Here is a 19190-nt window from a genome sequence, read left to right as displayed (position 1 = left end):
ATGGCTGCAAGTTCTTTTTCAAAAACATTGGCCCTGCATTTTGGATGGCCTTGAACGCAATGCAAAGCGCCTTGAATTCAATTCTTCTTGGAAGGTGTAGCAAAAGACGCACATCACTATTTTGCACCAACTGCAACTTATTACGGCCGTGTTTACGAAGATTCATGAAAAGCCTGTTGCAGTAGTCCACTCTAGATAATACCATGGCTGAGACCACTAACTTCTTCAATTTTTCTGGGATGAAAGGCAGCATCCTTCTTAAAAAAAATTAAGGTGTAGAAGGAGGCAGAGGTGACCTGGCTGACATGCCCTTCAAAGGATAGCCTAGAATCAAAGGTCACCCTCAAGTTCTTAACCTTATCTTTAGGACAGGAGAGTGGACCAAACTCCGGCGGCCACAAAGCAGGGGTCCAGAAATTGTTTTTGCAAAAAAATAAGACTTCAGTCTTACTGGTATTTAACTTCAAACAATTTGAGGTCATCCAGGCCTTAACCTGGCTGAGACATGTATTGAACTGGGCCGCAGTTTCATCAGGGGAGCCTGTCACTGAGACCACTATCGGGGTGTCGTCCGCGTAAGATCTAATTAATCTAGCTAGTGGGGCCACATAAATGGTAAAGAGGGTAGGGCTCAATGACGAGCCCTGCGGGACCCCACATGGCAGTGTGAATTTCAGTGACTGGTGACCTGCGAAAGCCACAAATTGTTCCCTCCCTGACAGGAAAGATGTTAGAAGCACGAGCGCTTTGCCACTGATCCCAATGTCCTCCAGAACTTGCAGTAGCCTCTGCTGGTTTACCATATCAAATGCTGCAGAGAGGTCACGCAGCACAAGTGCTGCATTGCCTCCTGCATCAACGGTCTACCTAATCGTTTCCGAAGCGGAGATCAGTGCGGACTCCGTGCTGTGCTGCTTTCGGAAGCCAAACTGAGAGTTGTCTGGTTGAATGGTTTTGTGTGCAGCGAGAGGAGCAGTTTTTGCCTCTTTGGACAACCACATTTGAGAAGGTTTGAGGACCATCAGTTGGAAGGATGAAGTTAGTAGCTTTGGCCTGTTAGACTGGAGAGCAGGTTCGCTGTGCCGTGAGCGAAGGAGCAGGGAATCTGTGTCGAGAGAGGGAGTGTGTCATCTGTCTCAGGAGACAGAGAAAGAGAGAGAGAGAGAGAGAGAGAGAGACAGTCCTTAGAGGCACTTGTAGTTATTGGTGTGATGTCACCTGTCTCATGGTCTCCCCTATGCTCCTCCCCTTCTCCCTACAGGTATCAGGAGGTCCAGGTAAGCCACACTGAACTTGTGGCTGCTCTGAAGATGGCGGCCAGCGATGCCCAACGCGCAGCCACTTTAATCCACCAGGTCAACGAGGGGCGGTCTCACAACCTGTCCGTCCTCAGCTCTCCTGATCCAACGGTGAGTTTAATTGTATGTCAGTGTCTGATCACGTGTCATTAGTTATATGTGTGTATTTTGAAAGGTTGCTCCACCCACGATCACCAAGAGCTTCTGAAGCCCCTCCTCCCAGATATCTGTGCCGCTTTGGGTACCCCTGGGGCACCTGCTGCAGGGTAGTAGGCATACTGACGTCATGGCACACCCTACAACCACTCCTCCATTCTTGACGACTTTTTATTATCGGCCTCTGATAATAATGTGTCCAAAATATTGACTACTAGCTTAACAACAAGGTAAGTATAGATTTACTATTCTTAACTCTACATTTGCGTACCTTCTTGGTATACATACATATATTAACATATCTTTGAAGAACATAGATGTAGATTTAGAATAACAGTTCTATACTTAACCCCTTCGCCGCAGCAGGAATTCCGCTGCGATGCGAGGGGGGGCGGGGTTGGGGGTGGCGCTGCGGTACTCATGACATCTCCCGGCCATCATGAGTCACGGTAGGCGTTTTCCCATGACGGCCGGGGGCCATCAGAACTCCGCCCACTGATTAATTCTACCAGACAGGCGGGGAATTAACAGTTCGTGGGCGGAGCGGCAACGTTTTGACGGCTCCCGGCCATCATGAGCACACGCCTACCATGACTCATGATGGCCGGGAGCCGTCATGAGCACCGAAGGAGTCAACTATATATATTTATGTTGATGATATGTTGGTAATTGATAATTGATATTCTGGACCTTATGCTATTGCAGGTTGAGAATAAAAACTTTGGACCTCGTCTACAATTTGGCGGGTGGAGTTAACTCCATCAGGATGGCAGAGATCCAACCTCCACCATCCGAGGGACCTCCACTCTCCAGCTTGACCTGTCTGCTGGTCCAGCAGGCCCCTCTCTCCATTGGCGGGAGCCGCTGTCATGGCAGTGCCTGCATTGACAGGAGCCGCTGTCACGGTGTTTCCTGACAATGTAGAAAAGGTTTGACAGGTGGGACTTTCGGCCATGATGGCCGGCAGTCAAACTTTTCAAACGTTTTTTGCTTTTCGCAAACAAACTGTAAAAGTGTGAGTTTATTTGTGAAAAAAAAACGGATGCCCCCCACACCCTGGGATTTCTCTCTCAGGGTGTTGAGGTCATTATTGAGGTAAAAAAGGCATTATACCATCCACCCTATATACAGTGTGATGTCTTCCGTACTCCATTGGGCCCTCAGAGGAAGTGGCCCTTCAGCGTAGCCAATGGAGGCTTCATGCATGGAATACTTATGGTCCGCCCATCTCTAAATAAGGCAGATGGACCGAGAGGTTGCCAGAGAGGGTACTCCGTCACCTATGCAATGGAATACTCTGTCCCCCAAACTGTCAATCAACAGTTATTACAGCAAGTGAAGCGGACTACAGTCTTGGCTGTTATCAGCTCTTGGCTGCTCATCCTACCCTAGATGTCTGCTTCTTTGTGGACCATGAGGGGTGCAGGAATTTCAACTGCAGCACGGACAGTAGAAGAAGTAGGGAAAGTGAATGGCGCTAACATCTCGGTACAAAGCGGTCTGTGAGGGGTGTAGAAGAATGGCAGGGATTCCCAAAACTGAAAATCCAGATGGAGAGTTCCAGAGCACTGTTTACCCTTTGCCAAGGATGTTCTTGGTGTTGGGGTGTAATATGCAAGGACTAGTAACATTCTCTTGGTGGATGGGCAGTGCTTGATTTGTAATAATAACGGTGCCAGGACACTCGTCGGGTGGCCACTGCAGCTTTAACCACCCATTGACCCTGCCAGCGCTGCCAACGACAACACCTATGCAACTATTAACCATGAAACTCCAAACTCCTTCAATTGTGACAGTTCAGACTATTCCAAACCTCAAAGCCATAAGAAAGGCTTGGTCAGCAGGAATCGATCAATCAATCAATCAGGGAGCGTGCTACTCATCTGTGAGGGTTTCAAGGCGCTGGGGGGGGCTCCGGATCGGTCGAAGAGCCCGGTCTTGAGGTCGTTCCTGAAGGTGTGCAGGGTTTGTCAGCATCTGATGTTGATGGGGAGCTCCTTCCAGGTGTTGGCTGCGACGGAGGAGAAAGCTCTGCCACCTATTCTGCTCCTGTGGATGCGGGGGACCTCTGCCCAGGCGAGGTCGGTGGAGCGAAGGTTCCTCTTGGGTACGTGGAACGAGAGTCTAGTGTTGAGGTATTTGGGTCCGATGTTGTTGAGGGCTTTGTAGGCGTAGGTGAGGAGTTTGAAGGTGACCCTCTTCTCAACCGGAAACCAGTGGAGGTCTCAAAGGTGTTGGGTCATGTGCTCGTGGCCTGGGTTCCTGAGGACGAGTCTGGTGGCATCATTTTGGATGGTCTGGAGTCTGTGTAGGAGAGATCTGTTGATTCTGGGGTATAGGGCGTTGCCGTAGTGCAGTCTACTGGTTACGAGCACGTGGGTGACGGTCCTTCTGCAGTCGGGGGATCTATTTGAAGGTCTAGCCGAGGATGCGCAGACAGTTACAGCTGGTGGAGGCAACACCGTTGACCTGGCGGATCATGGCGAGGATGATGCTGAGGGTGCGTACGTGGTCAGTGGGGGTGGGTGGGTTCCCTAAGGCAGAGGGCCACCAAGAGTTGTCCCAGGGGGAGTTGCAGAATCCGAAAACGAGAACCTCTGTGTTTTCTGCGTTGAGCTTGAGGCAGCTGTCGGTCATCCAGTTTGCCACGTTCTTCATACCCTCCTGGAAGCAGAGGCTGGTGTCACCAGGGTTCTTCATGAGTGAGAGGATGAGTTTGGTGTCATCTGCACAGGATACGATGCTGAGCCCATGCTGTCTGACGATGGAGGCGAGGGAGGCCATGTAGATGTTAAAGAGCGTGGGGCTAAATTATAAGCCCTGGGGTACTCCGCACTTGATATCGGTGGGTTCAGAAGGAAGGGCAGCAGTCTTACCCTCTGGGTTCTGCCAGAGAGAAAAGATCGGATTCAGTCAAGGGCGGGTCCTTGTATCCGGGCGTCGTGAAGTCTGGCGCAAGGGTGCACTGGAAGATGGTGTCAAAAGCTGCGGAGAGGTCTAGCAGGTGAGGGCGACGGTGTGTCCCCGGTCGAGTAGCAGGTGGATGTTGTCTGTGGCAGTGAGGAGAGTGGTCTCTGTGCTGTGGTTGCTGCGGAATCTGGACTGAGTGGCGTCTAGGATGGAGTTATCTTTGATGAAGGTGGGCAGCTGGGTGCTCACAAGTCTCTCTGTGACTTTGGCTGCGAAAGGGAGGAGGGAGATGGGCCGGTAGTTTTTCAGGTCCATAGGGTCGGCCGTGAGCTTCTTGGCGAGGGGTTTAACCTCTGCCCGCTTCTAGTCATCTGGGAAGGTGCCGGAGGTGAAGGAGGCATTGATGGTCCGTTCCAGTTCAGGTGCGATGGCGGCGGCGGCGGCCCTGTTGAATATGTGCGGTGGGAAGGGGTCTGTGGGGGCTACTGAGTGGGTTTTGTGCTTGGTCGCGGTGAGGAGTTCGATGGTAGCGGGCTTCTAGGTCGAGATTGTAGGGTGGTCGGCCGCAATGGTGTGGAGTGGGGAGGGTGATGTCTTGCGTTGGTTCGCTGAAGTTGTCGTAGAGGTCCTTGATCTTATGGTGGAAGTATGTGCTGAGCTTGTCGCAGAGTTGCTGGGAGGGTGTGACGTCCGTGGCTTCGGAGAGTGGCTTAGTGAGCTGCTGTATGATGCTGAACAGTCCCTTGGCATTGGTCGAGGTGGCCTGGATTTTGTCGAGGTCCGTTTGGTGTCCCTGATGCGCTGGTGGCATTCATTCAGGGCGTTCCTGTGGGTGTTCAGTGCTTCTGTGGTTTTCTGGTTTCGCCAGGTTTTCTCTAAGCGTCTGCATGAGCGTCTGGCTTCCTGTAGTTCCATGGTGAACCAGGCGGCCTTAAGCAGCCGTTGCTTGGTAGGGTGCCAGAGAGGTGCGAGTGTGTCGGCGCAGCGAGTGATCCAGTGGTGGAGTTCTGTGGCTGCGGAGTTGGTGTCGGCCAAGGCACTGGAGGGGTCTTGACGGAGGGTGGTGGTGAGGAGTTCCTCTGTATCCTTGCTCCAGTTTCTTTGTGGCGGTCACAGGACGGGCTTGGGTGCGCTGGTGGTGTTGAAGGTGAAATGGACGCAATGGTGGTCTGTCCAGGGCGGCAGGGTGGTGTTGCTGAACCTAATGTTAGTTCCTCCCACGAAGATAGGGTCCAGAGTGTGGCCAGCTCTGTGTGTCGCTGTGTAGACCAGCTGTTTTAGTCCGAGGTTCGCGATGCTGTCGAGACGGGTGATGGAGTGGGGGTTGCTGTGGTTGTCAAGGTGGAAGTTCAGGTCCCCAAGGATGATGTAGTCCAAAGAGGCGATAGCGTGGAGTGCAGCGATCTCGGGGATGGTGTTTGCGGCCTGGGTGCTTGGGCCCGGCAGTCTGTAGATGAGAGTGCCGCGTAGCGTGGTCCTGGGGCTAGTCTGCATCTTGAAGTGGAGGTGGAGGTGTTCTGTGTGCCGGTGGGGGTCATTCTTGCTGGAAGTGGAGAGTTGGATGGGGGTCTTGTGTGCGATGGTGAGTCTTCTCCTGGGCGGTGGGGGCGGTCTCTTCTCTGGACCTTGTAGCCATCAGGGATCGGGCCGGAGGTGGTGTTGGTCCAGATTTCTTTGAAGAAGGCGACGTGGGGCGAGAAGGTGTCAATCAGGTCCCAGACCTCTACGGCCTGACGGTGTAGAGACCGCACGTTGAGGAGGATGCAATTCAGGGTGTTGGCGGTGTGTGCGTCGGGCGAGCCATCGGTGGTGGTGGGGTTGTAGTCGATGGTGAAGGATTTGTGGCAGGTTCTGCATGCGAACTCTTCATGGGTGGTGATCGGTGAGTCTCTAACGCAGTTGGTGTGTCTTCCGGGGTTGAGAGCTTTGAGGGGGTAGAGACGTAGCGGTGGGTCCTAGGAGAGCCAGGGTTCCTGGTGCTGGTCACGTCTGGGTCGCGGATGGGAGCAGATGGGCTTGCCTTAGGCTCGCCTTCGGTGTGCCAGCGACGCACCTGTGCAGGGGTCTGCATTATATAGGGGAGCGGAGGGGAGGGACGTTCAGCTGGGAGGCGGGAACAGGTGCGGGAGAGGGGAGGGGCCGAGTGTGCAGTGGCGGGAAGCGAGGGAAGCAGGCAGCATGAGGGGGCAAGAATAGGAATGGGCAGAGTCACACGGAGGCAGGAAAAAAAACAAGATTATTACAGTGGCTGTGAGAAGTTGGCCTGATATGTAGTGTTTCCAATTCTGGAACCACTTTGTATCAGTCCAAACAATCCCTTATGGTGTCTGGTTGTAAGTCAACCTTGTTAGACAAGCTATCCTAGGGGTAGCATGGACTAAGCAGCCTTAAAGGCTTAACTTAAGAGGTCGTGTTAAGCGAGCTGTTTTACCACATACAATCCTGTAATACCAAATGAAAGGACACCACACAAGTATATATTATAAAAATATATGTGTTTATTTCTAAATTAATCCCCAGTACTCTTTATGAGCAAAGGGGCACAAGCGTTAAATCAAAAGCACAGTATAACATACAAAGTTGCACAATTTTGGATGAGGGCGGGTGGCCACTCAAACCATATACAAAAAAAATGGTATAAGAGATACCAATCGAACAGTGGTTAGGCCTAGGGCCTAGAGAATCGCTGGGAGCAGTCAGGACTAGCAATGCTGAAGTCGGGAGTAGCCCACAGAATTCGGGTGCAGCACGTAAAGTGCGGCTTGCACCAATGCAATGTCAATGGTGCGTAAAAGTTACACAAAGTTAGTTTAAGGATACTTCCACTGAACCTAGAGGAACAAAACTTAAGACACAGACCCTAGAGGTGTGTACCAGTGTGTGAACACCGGCGTTGCAATGTTACCTCACCCACGGGAAGTGGGTGCACAGGGTCGAAGTGGCGTCGGGTTTTGACACGCAGGCTCTTGGTGCTTGGAGCTGAAGAAGCTGCAGGCGATGGGAAGCAGAAGTGTCCGGTGTGATCCAAGGGCGGATCGAAGTCGAGATGAATCTGAAAGCAGAGGGGACAGAGTCTGGGTCACTCAGCAGTGACCAGGGTGGAACCAGGACGGAACCAGGCAATGTCGGGCGCAATCAGATGGTTGTCGAGAGGCTTCTCTCCGCTGTCAAGTGGGCTCTGGGGCATCTGCGACGTCCAGGAGCAGGTCACGATCTGTCCCACGCAGACTCTCGCCATCAGCACCGTCGGCTTCAAGATTTCAGCAAAAAGCACTTAGCAAAAGCAATCCACGCTGAACCAGAAGATTGCTTCTCACTCAGACCAGGAGGGTCAGAGTGGGGGCTCCTTTTCACAGGAGCTGGTGCAGATCTGGAGCAACCAGAAAAGCAAGTCGTATTCAAGTTTTCGTCGGCACAGGGGCCACAAGCCAGCTGGCAAGTGACCGGGCCAACGCGTCGAGCCCACACAAGCAGAAGGGCCCCACGCAGCACTCGTCGAGTGTGGAGGGGGTAGCTTTGGTGCAAGTGTAGCTCGGGGTGGGGGCTTCCCAAACCCCGGTGTACAGCTTCGAGGGTCACTCGTGGGCTGCACGGTCAGCGTCTCGTGGCCTTTTCAAGATGGAGTGCCCCACGCTTTCGGTCGCCTCCACGGGTCTCAGCTCTGCAGGGACTGTGGATCGGGCAGGGAGAAGGCAGGCAAGCTTGATCTCGTCGATCTCTGTCGCTAGAGTTCCGGCGGGAACTGCAACAAAGCAAGGGTCGAGGGATGGATGGTGCCTGTATGCACAGGGTGGTCACTCCTTGACCACAAGGGAGATTCTTCAGTCTTCTATGTTGAGTAGAATGTCGAAGGGTCCAGAATTCGTTTCTTATGTTTCTTCAGGATGATCTGAGTTGCATTGGCACTGCTCCCACTCTTATTCGAATCTGGTGGGCTGGACATCCTGCTAGGTCCCCTCCTATGGGTGGGACCCAGGAAGGGGGTGTTTACACCCCTTTCCTTTGATCCAGGCCACGCTGGGACTGGGGCTGGGATGCCCCAGAACCGGTTTGGCCGGATTATGCAAGGGGCAGCCTTGTGCTCCCCAGGCAGTGTCTGGTTTCTTTGAAACCTCCCTGCTACAATCCACTATCTCCTGTCTGGGGTGGTTTGACACCGCCCTGCGATAGGAAACCCTTTGTCCAGGCCACCATTTGCTGAGTTTCGGTCAGCAGCAGGAGGCCAGACCCGTGTCTGTGGCAGAGGCATCCATTTTGTGGATCTGAGGCTCATTTTAAATCAACCGCGTTTCAGTAAAGTAACATGTCTTATCCCTCTAGAAGGGTGGAATGCTACCCCCGTCGCCAGAACTGGCGAGGGGGTAGTATTCCAATTCGTATGACACCTTACACGACATGTTTTGATAAAGCCAAACCAAAGTTGCTATATAACCGCGAGGATTATAAGGCGCTTAAGAGTATATGGTATGGCATTATCCCGGATCAGCTTAGGGAGTTGTTCCCGACAGCTGCAGACAGGCTCAGCTGATGCCAGAGCTCCATCTCACATAAAACCACGCGCTCTGCCTCCAGGATTGATGAGGCCTTCCATAGGAGTGACTCACAGGTTTATATGTGTCTAGATATAGGTTTAGATATAGGTATACTATATCTAAGCAAGGGGTGATTACACCCACTTGGCCCAGCTGAGTGATCAGCCAGTTGTGTCAATTTAAGAACCAGCCAGGGGTGGCAAAAGCTATGCTTCAGCCCCTGGTAGGCCTTGGTGGCACCTATGCCCTGAGCACCTATAGTGCATGGTACAGGGGCTGACAAGGAGTCCATTTCAAATTGTGGTATGTACCTATAGCACATGTATTACAAATTTAGAGAGAGAACAGCAGGCGGGGGGTCTGATTAGCAGGCCCACAGCCTCAGTAAGTCGAAAACCAGTGAAGCAAAAAGCAAAAATTGGGGTTACCATAGGATAGCAGACCCTACTCTCCTACAGTGGCACAGAAAGTAGAAAGGCAAGCACAAATTACAGTGAAAAAAAACGATAACAGTACTCAGGGCACAGAGCAGCAGACTCGAACTCGCAAGGCACGGGGCTCAGAGGCAGCAGCTGATCGCAGGAGCTGTCGGGGAGAGTGCAGGCCTGTGACCGAGGTCAAGGTCTTACCGAATGAATCGTTTTTAACATATATTGAATTAATAAACAACTGTTATTCTGCTCTTCCCTAAATTACCCAGCCAGTGCCATCGTGTGGCAGACTGTCATAAGTGCTGGTTTTCACAATTAAGAGCTGGTGCTGCGCACCGGAAACCACCGGCTCAAATTAAGCACTGTTGGGCTGAGCATAAGGCTCCCATGCAGAAGAATGAAGGAGCCTGGATAAAGTCGGGATACTTTAAATACTGTTGCATGCCTGATTCAATTCCATACATAAACACAGACACCATATCACTTATACTGAGAAACCTTGTTCTAACCCACAAAATATTGCGTGGAAATGTTGAAACTACAACTGCGTGATTTCTCCGGGCCACTGAGCAAACATAGAATGCTGATTGGATGGTCTGACAGTCATGTCGCACGAGCGGTAGCAGGCAGGGGGTGTTCTTCGTATCCTCGCCCCAGTGATAACTCCCTGGGGGTACCTGGGGCCTCATTTATGAGAAATGACGCACCACTGCGTGAAAGCAGAGATGCGTCACTTATCAGTGCGCACTCCTTGCGACATTCCTGATGCAGCATATTTAATGTATGACGCATCATGTCGCAAGGAGTTACAGATACATCAGTATTTCTGACGTATCTGTAAGCGCAAAAGTGACGCATTGCTGGAGTGTGTCACAAAAGTGACGCAACTCCAGCAATGCGTCCTTTCACATGGGGTAAGCCCCATGTGAAAGGGCCTGTGTCAGTCTTACGCCTGCTGTGAGGCAGGCGCAAGATTTTGACGCAACGGCGTCCTAAAAGTGACGCAGTGAAATCCCATAGATTTCACTGCGCCACTGTGGGTTTCTTCATCTGAGCCCACGGGTTCCATCTTAGATACGGCATCCATTTTGTTTCTTGCCCTCAAGTAGCCAGCGAACGGACGCTGTCCGCTTCGCGACCCTGGGATTCCCAAACTCTTGCGGAAGACACGTCTCCTTTGAAGGTGTCTTTATGATGAGGGGGACGACACTGTAAGGCAGATGGCCCCGCTCGAGGCTCATCTTGCCGTGTCGCTCTATTGTCTCAGTTGTGCATTCATTAAGCACACCCCCTTTGATGCCTGCAGCTCGTGTTTCCTAGTACCACCCCTTTTACACCCTTTTCGATCTGCTCACTGTCCTCATCTTCCTTTGCACCTGTTTCTGTCTCTCCCTTGATTCGTTTACTGCCGATTGGAATGTACTGATGGTGGGAAGATGTACTTTTACAGTTGGGAACCGCCAAATGTTACTGTAGTTATGTTCCGGGTTCTGAATTAATGAAAGCGACCCCTTACGTCTTTTACGATGGGAACCAAGTTGTAAACCTTTGTACACCATGTTATCCTATGCACGAAAACTGTATAAGAGGAGCGATCCACAGATACAATTTGAAGCAGTCTCCTCGAACCTACACGTGTTGTACTTCTTGTGACTTCTGTGTTCCCTGCAGTAATAAACCTCGAATCTTTGACGCCGAAGGAAGTGTCCCGTGTCTCTGTCATTTGTACGCCGGAACAGGTTACCCACGAAGGTTTTAGGTGTTATCCCTGGCACCGCTGGGTCTTAGAAAAACCCAGTCCTTCACTACGACCCTTCCTTGCGTCAATACGCCCCCTTGCATACATTATACCTGGCGCAGGTATAATGTGGCGCAGGGGTTTACAAAGTGAGGCATCTACCTAGATGCGTCACTTTGTAAATATGGCGCAACAAGGCGCATATTTAATGCCACTGGTGCGTCAAAAAAGTGATGCACCGGCGGCGTAAAAGTGACGCACAGCCTCATAAAGGAGGCCCCTGGTTTCTTGCGGTCTCGGTTGCACACAAAGGTTTGCCACACTGGCCAGGCGTGGGCTCTGGAGGGAAACGGAAGAAGGACATTGGGAAGGGGTGTGCCTGGTCCAGAGGTTCTAAACGAGGTGGAACGAATCACTGGGTAAAGAGCTTCTTGCACCCTCACCAAACCTTCACTTTGCAGCCCTCCTGCCCCCCTATGGCAGTGGCACCATATTTAATGTGCTATGCGGCAGTCTGGCGTTCTCTGCCTTTGGGCATACATGTGGGTTTGTTATAGGGCCCTGAGGCGACCCTATGCTCTAGATAAAGGTCACGACAGGTATAGGCAGGGTGGTGGTTCAGCCAGGGTGCAGCTGAGCTGCTCCTGCCAAGGTCAACACTGAAAGTCATGACCAAAGCTGAAGTGTCAGCCTTTGTTTGGAGTAATGAAGCTGATTGGCTCAAGATATATAGGGTAAAGTACCCTCTACAATGTAAGGATAGAGAAAGTCGCTGAGGAGTTCTGTGACTATATAGAGAGGAATGAGGCCGAAGGCTAAGTTAGTTTATACGGTGATGAAATTCCGAGGTGACGTGCAATATATTTTAATGGCCAGCAGATGGCAGTCTGTTCCTTATAATACAAAGTCACACCCTTACCCTTCCTTTATATCAAAGAATATGGCTGCAAAATCTGTGGTATGAAATTAACCACTCCGATATGAAGCCATTGATTCGATTAAAAAACATAAGCGATGTAAAACATAAACTGAGAGTTGTGGGAACAAAATGGCTCTTTTTAGAGTGTGGTGCCATAACCCCTGACATATATACAATACAATAAAAAGACAAAAAGAGTTTGAGGTCATAACAGTCATGTAAACTTGGTTTGTCAATTAGAGAACTTACATTTTCCCCAAAATTATTTAATTCAATGCATCAAGATGTGTTCCGTAAAGTCCGCAAAACTTTATTTGAGGTGAAGAAACAATATTTAATTTGTTTTGGATACTGACTTTCTCATTATATACAAACAAATAAAATATTGGTTGCTTCAGCTCAAATAAAGTGTTGGTTATCTGATTCATTGGATTCAATAATTTTTGGAAACATTAAAGTTGTCTCACTGAGAAATTAAGCACAGATGAATTATATGACCTCAAACTCTTTTTGTCTTTTCATAAGCAGTACAAGGAGAGCAAGATTTTAAAATGGTTGTAGTTCAACATGTGTGCCTACACCAGTGGTAGAAGTGGGCAGGATCGGAATGGCACGGCGTGCCCCTACTTTTAAAAATTATTTCAGTCCGTTCCCCTACTTCTTTCTTTCAAAAAATCGTCCCGGGACGGCAACTTAAAAACGATAACTTTTTCATTCAACTTCCAGGGGCTGCTCGCAGTTCTCTGTTGAACTCCAGAGGCTGCAGCAGCCCCCGCCCCCCCTGAGCTCACACAGACGGAGGGCGGGCCCATCGTCATTCCGATTGAGGCTGATTATCCCCTTTCGAATGACAATGCGCCGCCTTCTGCCTTTAGCATATTATGCTGAGTTAGTGATTACAGAGGAGCTTTCCCCAGACAGAGTACTGTGGGGAACTTGACACCATGTGAAATTTGTCAATGTTATACACAGAGTGAACTGGGCAGGAGCAATGAAGGGACAGAAGAGGAGACCGGAAAGGAGAGGTGATGGGGCAAGAGAGGAGACCAGGCAGGAGAAGTGATGGGCAGGAGAAGTGACAGGGCAGGAGAAGTGACAGGGGCAGGTAGAAGTGACGGGGCAGGAGAGGTGACAGGGCAGGAGAGGTGACAGGGCAGGAGAAGTAACGGGCAGGAGAAGTGACGGGGCAGGAAATGTGAGGGGCAGGAGAGGTGACGGGTCAGGAGCAGGGTCAGGAGAGGAGAGGCAACAGGAAAGGAGAGGCAACAGGGATGGAAAGGTGACGGGGCAGGAGAGGTGACGGGGCAGGAGAAGTGATGGGGCAGGAGAAGTGACGGGGCAGGAGTGGTGATTAGGCATGTGCAGGAGCGGTTACCGGGCAGGAGCGGTGAACGGATAGGGGCAGTGAACGGATAGGAGCAGTGAACAGGGAAACAGAAGTGATGCGACAGGAGCAGTGATGGGACAGGAGAAGTGATGGGGCAGGAGCGGTGATCGGGCGGGAGTGCTGACCGGACAGGAGCAGTGAACGACAGGAGCAGTGAACGGCAGGAGCAGTGAACGGTAGGAGCAGTGAATGGTCAGGGGCAGTGATGGGCAATAAAAGTGACGGGGCATTAGCAGTGATGAGGCAGGAGCAGTGACGGGACAGGAGCAGTGACGGGACAGGAGAAGTGAATGGGTAGGAGCGGTGAATGGGGCAGGAGCGATGATCGGGCAGGAGCAGTGAATGGACAGGAGCGGTGAACGGGGCAGGAGCGGTGATTGGGCAGGAGCAGTGACGTGGCAGGAGCAGTGAACGGGCAGAAGCGGTGACGGGGCAGGAGCGGTGACGGAGCAGGAGCAGTGACAGGGCAGGAAAAGTGATGGGACAGGAGCAGTGATGGGGCAGGAGAGGCAACAGGAAAGGAGAGGTGACTGGGCAGGAGAGGTGACCAGGCAGGGAAGGTGACCGGGCAGGAGAGGTGACCGGGCAGGAGTGGTGACCGGACAGGAGTGGTGACCGGACAGGAGTGGTGACCGGGCAGGACAAGTGACGGGGCAGGAGAGGTGACGGGGCAGGAGAGGTGATGGGGCAGGAGAAGAGGCGGGCAGGAAAAGTGACTGGGCAGGAGATGTGACGAGGCAGAAGAAGTGACGGGGCAGGAGCGGTGAATGGGTAGGAGCGGTGAATGGGTAGGAGCGGTGGACGGGGCAGGAGCGGTAGACAGGCGTGGTAGACGGGACAGGAGCGGTGACGGGGTAGGAGAAGTGACAGGGCAGGAGCGGTGATGGAGCAAGAGCAGTGACGGGCAGGAGAAGTGACGGGGCAGGAGAAGTGACAGGGCAGGAGAAGTGACGGGCAGGAAAAGTGACGAGGCAGGAAAAGTGACGAGGCAAGAAAAGTGACGAGGCAAGAAAAGTGACGAGGCAGGAGAAGTGACGAGGCAGGAGAAGTGACTGGGCGGAAGCAGTGATTGGGCAGGAGCAGTGATTAGGCATGAGCAGGAGTCTGAATAGGTAGTAGCAGTGAACGGGCAGGAGCGGTGAACAGGCAGGAGTGGAGATGGGATAGGGGAAATGACTGACAGGGAAGGAGCGGTGACGGGGTAGGAGAAGTGTTCCTTGCCTATTTATTTATATACTATTGCATGACATCCACTGATATGTCTGAAAAGCATACCTTTTGCCCCGAATTGTTGTCCTGAATTTTGACCTCCTGTCCTGAACTTTTGTCCTGAATTTGACCCCTTGTCCTGAATTTGTACACTCATCATCCTGAATTTGCGCCCATGCCATTGTTCCTGCCTATATTTTGCACGCTTTACATAAACCTGTATTCCCTATGAGTATTTGCTTTTTCCTGAATTAAACCTCAAATAAACATGTTTATCCATTGTTTGAATTAAATAACGTTATAAGCTGTAACTGCTCAGTAAAATGCTAAACGTACTAAAAATTGGTATGTTTTGCGATTTCTAGCCACACCCCTGACTCCGCCCACTGATCCAATCTTCGGTTATTCCCACCCCCTGATACTCCCCCCACAGTTCCTCTACTTTTTATTCCCCACTTCGACCACTGGCCTACACCCAAAGAGACTCCTGCTTTCATGTGATGAACTGTAGCTGTGAAAAAAATGAATACTCTGTCAAAAAGGTTTCTTCTCTGATAATGACTGTTAATTTTCAGGTGACAATAATTCAGAAGAGCTGAAAACAAATTCTCGTTTTCGTAGTTTGCTCCACGACCTGCTTTTCACACACTCCTGACTGCAGCAGCGAGTATTGTGATGTCACAACCCATCTGTAATAACTTATTACAGTAGAGTAGCTATGCCATTTTCTTATTACAGGTGATAAATTATGTCCCAACTAGAGTATAAGAAAATTAGAGACAGGTTTTTATACAGAGATTACAAGCAAACGTGTATTAATTATAGACATGATGCTAATGTCAGGCACATTCCTTGGGGTACATTTACAAGCCCATACTCCTTGGCCGTTGAAACTGGGGCGAAGGCCTTCACGTGAGGGGCTTCAGAGGCCCTTGAATGGTGTGCGCGTGATCCTGTAGAACTTTAATTTCCACTCCTTCTTTCTAACCTTTTCTCTGTTGTGTCCACAGCTCCTCGACAGTAGGGTGTTGGATCTCAGCGCTGGGCTGGCGAAAGCAGAGCAGGAGCTGGTGACGTGGGACGAGGACCTCCAGAAGGTGGAGCTATCCCAGAGGAACGCAGTGGGGCAGATGGAGGACGCAGGGCAGGTGGAGCAGGTGGGACTGCACAGCGTCGCAATGTTTCTTTGATGTACACTTTTACAAGCCCCCTCCTACATGCCACACTTCCACTTCCTCCCAAACCCCTGCCACTGATGGGGGGGGGGGTGACCAGAGCCATATTGAGGCCCCCACACACAAACCAAGCCAGAGAGGTGTCTCAAATTCCTGGAAGTGGCCTGAGCTGTCAGACTCTTCGGTCCCATCCGCCTCTTTTGTGACATTTGTCCTGTTTCTAGGCGCGACTGACATTTGTCAATCTCTTCTCTTCCTGGTGGTAGCTGCAGCAGCGGGCCCGCTCAGCTCACACTCTGGCGTCTGAAGCCATCTTGGAAGGAGAAATGGCGGCTACTGAAGCGGCGTCCCTACTGCGCACCCTGGATGGTAAGGGTCAAGCCGCAGCATCTGAACTCTGGACTAACAAGATTGCAGCATCGCATGCACATGTTTATTTGGTAATTTGTTTTCAATGAAAACAGAGGGGCGAAGAAGCAGGAAACGGGGTTCACTCGGCTTCCAAATGTAATCTGAGATAACCAACAGCGTATATTATCTCTATTGTAGTGAAGTAGTGGATGGTCACATTGAATGGGACAGGACAGGCAGTCAGGCACCTATGAAGCACATCTGAAACACATCTTCTCATGGTATCACCCAGGCAGACAGTTAAGATCGACAAATGCCAGATTAATGCTGGTTCCTAAGATTTGAACTACAAGCTGGGGAGGTCGGAGTACGGCCTATTGTGCAGCAAAGCTATGGAATACTTTTCCCGTTGACATGAGTTGAATTCTCTCTCTTCCTTCAGAATTTTTTTTTAAAACGTGGTTATTTTCAAACTAGTCCCCTCTTTCTCCATGTCGTAAGGTCCTACTCCAGTTCAGCGCCAGGACACCCTAGTGTATACGTGCGCTCTAAAAGTCTCTTTAACATGGCTTCATCACCGGGTAACTTACAGGGTCCTGGGTTCCTCAGGTGAGTCATGCCTCCACTAGGAGGGAGATTGTCTGGCTAAAAACAGAAGTAGGTTCTGGATCATGTGAGTAAAATTACCTCCTGTATGTAGATTGATTAATTCACAGAAAGGGATAGGGGTAGGTTAATAGGTGGGACATGTTACTAACGACGGTACAGATCTACCGAACAATGTCCTCACGAAGGCCGTGGAACCAAAGGGCCATCCCAGGCTGAAACATGTCGACCAGAAAATCAGATGTTAAGAACCAGTAATACACGCCATAGCATCCCCCAGCTTTTAACCTCACCCCTATCCCTTCCTGTGAGTAAATTAATCTATATAGGTATAGGAGGTCATTTTACTCAAGATCCAGATCCCACCACTGTCTTCACCCAGACAATCTCCCTCCTAGTGGAGGAATGACTCACCTGAGTAACCCAGTACCCATGCGAGAGATCCGATGATGAAATGACCCACTATATCAGTCCAATTGAGATAATATACACTGTTGGTTGCGAGAAGTGGTTGAGGGTGTCTGATACAATGTCTCTGAAACTCTGGTACCCAGAAACTAGGGTTCACTCCCCTTTGATTTACCTCATATTTTGTAATTTGAACAGCACACAATGCAAAATTAATTGTCTGAAGGTGATTGGCTCTGCCCTCTCTGGGCGCTGGGATGGGGTTCAGTTTTGGTTCTTGGCAGGAGATGATGGTGGTGCCCACGCAGCCTTTTGCTGGTGCCTGATGTTCCGCTGATGGTGTGGATTTTTGGGGTACTGACAGAGTCATTAATGGAGGTCATAGTTGAGGTTATCAATGGTGATTTCAGTGGTGGTTCCTCTGTAGGTTATTGAAGATCTTATTGTAAAGGTTATCAATGGGAGCCATTGTCTGGGCAATTATGGGGTCATTGAAGGGGTCATTGAGGTTATTGAAGGGGTTGTCAATGGGGACATTGTTGGTGTTGTTGTTGGGGCTACTAGAGGGCTAATGTTTTTGATGAGGTTATTGAGAGAAGTAGCAATTTTTTTGAGGGGTTAATGAAGAGGCACTTTTTAAGGTTATTGATGGGGTTATTGTTGGGGTTGTAGAATAAGTCATTGCTGATGTTTACCATGTGGATATTTATTTTTGATGAGTTAATGATGAGGTTGTTGTTAGGGATGTTTGCGGGGTCATTATGTGGTTTTTGATGGGTCATATTTGGGGTGATTGATGGAGCCATTTCAGAGATTATTAATGGGGGTTTTCAAGACGGTTATTGACAAGTACTTTCATGAGTTATTGATGAGCTACATTTTGAGGTTATTGATGGTGTCGTCGTCGAAGATTTTGATGACGTGTTACTGATGGAGTCATTGTAGAAGCTATTGATGACATCATTGTGGAGACTCTTGACATTGTCGAGGTTATTGATGGGGCCATCATTGGAGTTACCGATGAATCATTGTAGAGGTTATTGATGGGGCCATCATTGGAGTTACCGATGGATCATTGTAGAGGTTATTGATGGGGCCATCAATGGAGTTATCATTGGATCATTGTAGATGTTATTGATGGGGCCATCGTTGGAGTTACCAATGGATCATTGTAGAGGTTATTGATGAGGCCATCATTGGAGTTACCGATGGATCATTGTAGATGTTATTGATGGGGCCATCATTGGAGTTACCAATGGATCATTGTCGAGGTTATTGATGGGTCCATCGTTGGAGTTACCGATGGATCATTGTCGAGGTTATTGATGGGGCCATCGTTGGAGTTACCGATGGATCATTGTCGAGGTTATTGATGGGGCCATCGTGGGAGTTACCGATGGATCATTGTCGAGGTTATTGATGGGGCCATCGTTGGAGTTACCAATGGATCATTGTAGAGGTTATTTATGGGCCCATCATTGGAGTTACCGATGGATCATTGTGGAGGTTATTGATGGGGCCATCAATGGAGTTATCATTTGATCATTTTTTTTTTTTTAAGTAATTTTTATTGTAGACACACATTGCTCAGGCAAAATTCTCATATATACACAGTTTCGTTCAGAGTGCTGTATCACGTGATTACACTTCACATTTTACACAGCCTGCTGGCCCACATCCCGGAGGCCGGGCGGCGATAAGTTCTCAGCTCTCTCATGCCTGGTGTCAGTGTTGCAGGAGTAGCGTTCCGCAGTAGTGTGCGTGTGTCCACTTTTAGTTCCTCTTCTAAATCAACTGCAAAACTCCCCTCCAAACCCCCCTCCCACTTACACATAGAAAACCCCCCCTCCATCCCTCCTCCCCCCATCATCCGCTTAAGGGTCGCTTGATGCGGATTTCTAGGTTTAATCGCAATTCTCCTACGTCTACTGTCTCTGCCCTCTTTTGATTAATTTAAGTTGCTGCCCCTGCCCGCACTAAGGACCTCCATCTCGTCCATCACCTCGCTATCTCTGAGGGCCTGCACCAGCATCTCCCAGGCCGTCGCCAGTTCCAACGCCCTCGTGTTAG

At 50.3% G+C, this 19190-nt stretch overlaps 1 protein-coding gene across 1 annotated transcript in view; it reads left to right on the top strand.

Moving 5' to 3' along the window:
• LAMC3 (laminin subunit gamma 3) overlaps window positions 1–19190 on the top strand; it is a 713512-nt gene that overhangs the window by 634189 nt on the left and 60133 nt on the right. Inside the window, exons 22-24 of the mRNA XM_086924802.1 lie at window positions 1262–1409; window positions 15591–15737; window positions 16022–16124. Of these exons, the coding sequence (XP_086780928.1) occupies window positions 1262–1409; window positions 15591–15737; window positions 16022–16124 (398 nt within the window). The remainder of the gene's footprint in view (window positions 1–1261; window positions 1410–15590; window positions 15738–16021; window positions 16125–19190) is intronic.

The sequence above is a fragment of the Lissotriton vulgaris genome, chromosome 5 (genome assembly GCF_964263255.1).
Source record: "Lissotriton vulgaris chromosome 5, aLisVul1.2, whole genome shotgun sequence".
NCBI classification, from domain to species: Eukaryota; Metazoa; Chordata; class Amphibia; order Caudata; family Salamandridae; genus Lissotriton; species Lissotriton vulgaris.
Note: the sequence above shows the minus strand (reverse complement) of the source record. Positions and strands in the feature narration are given on the sequence as shown.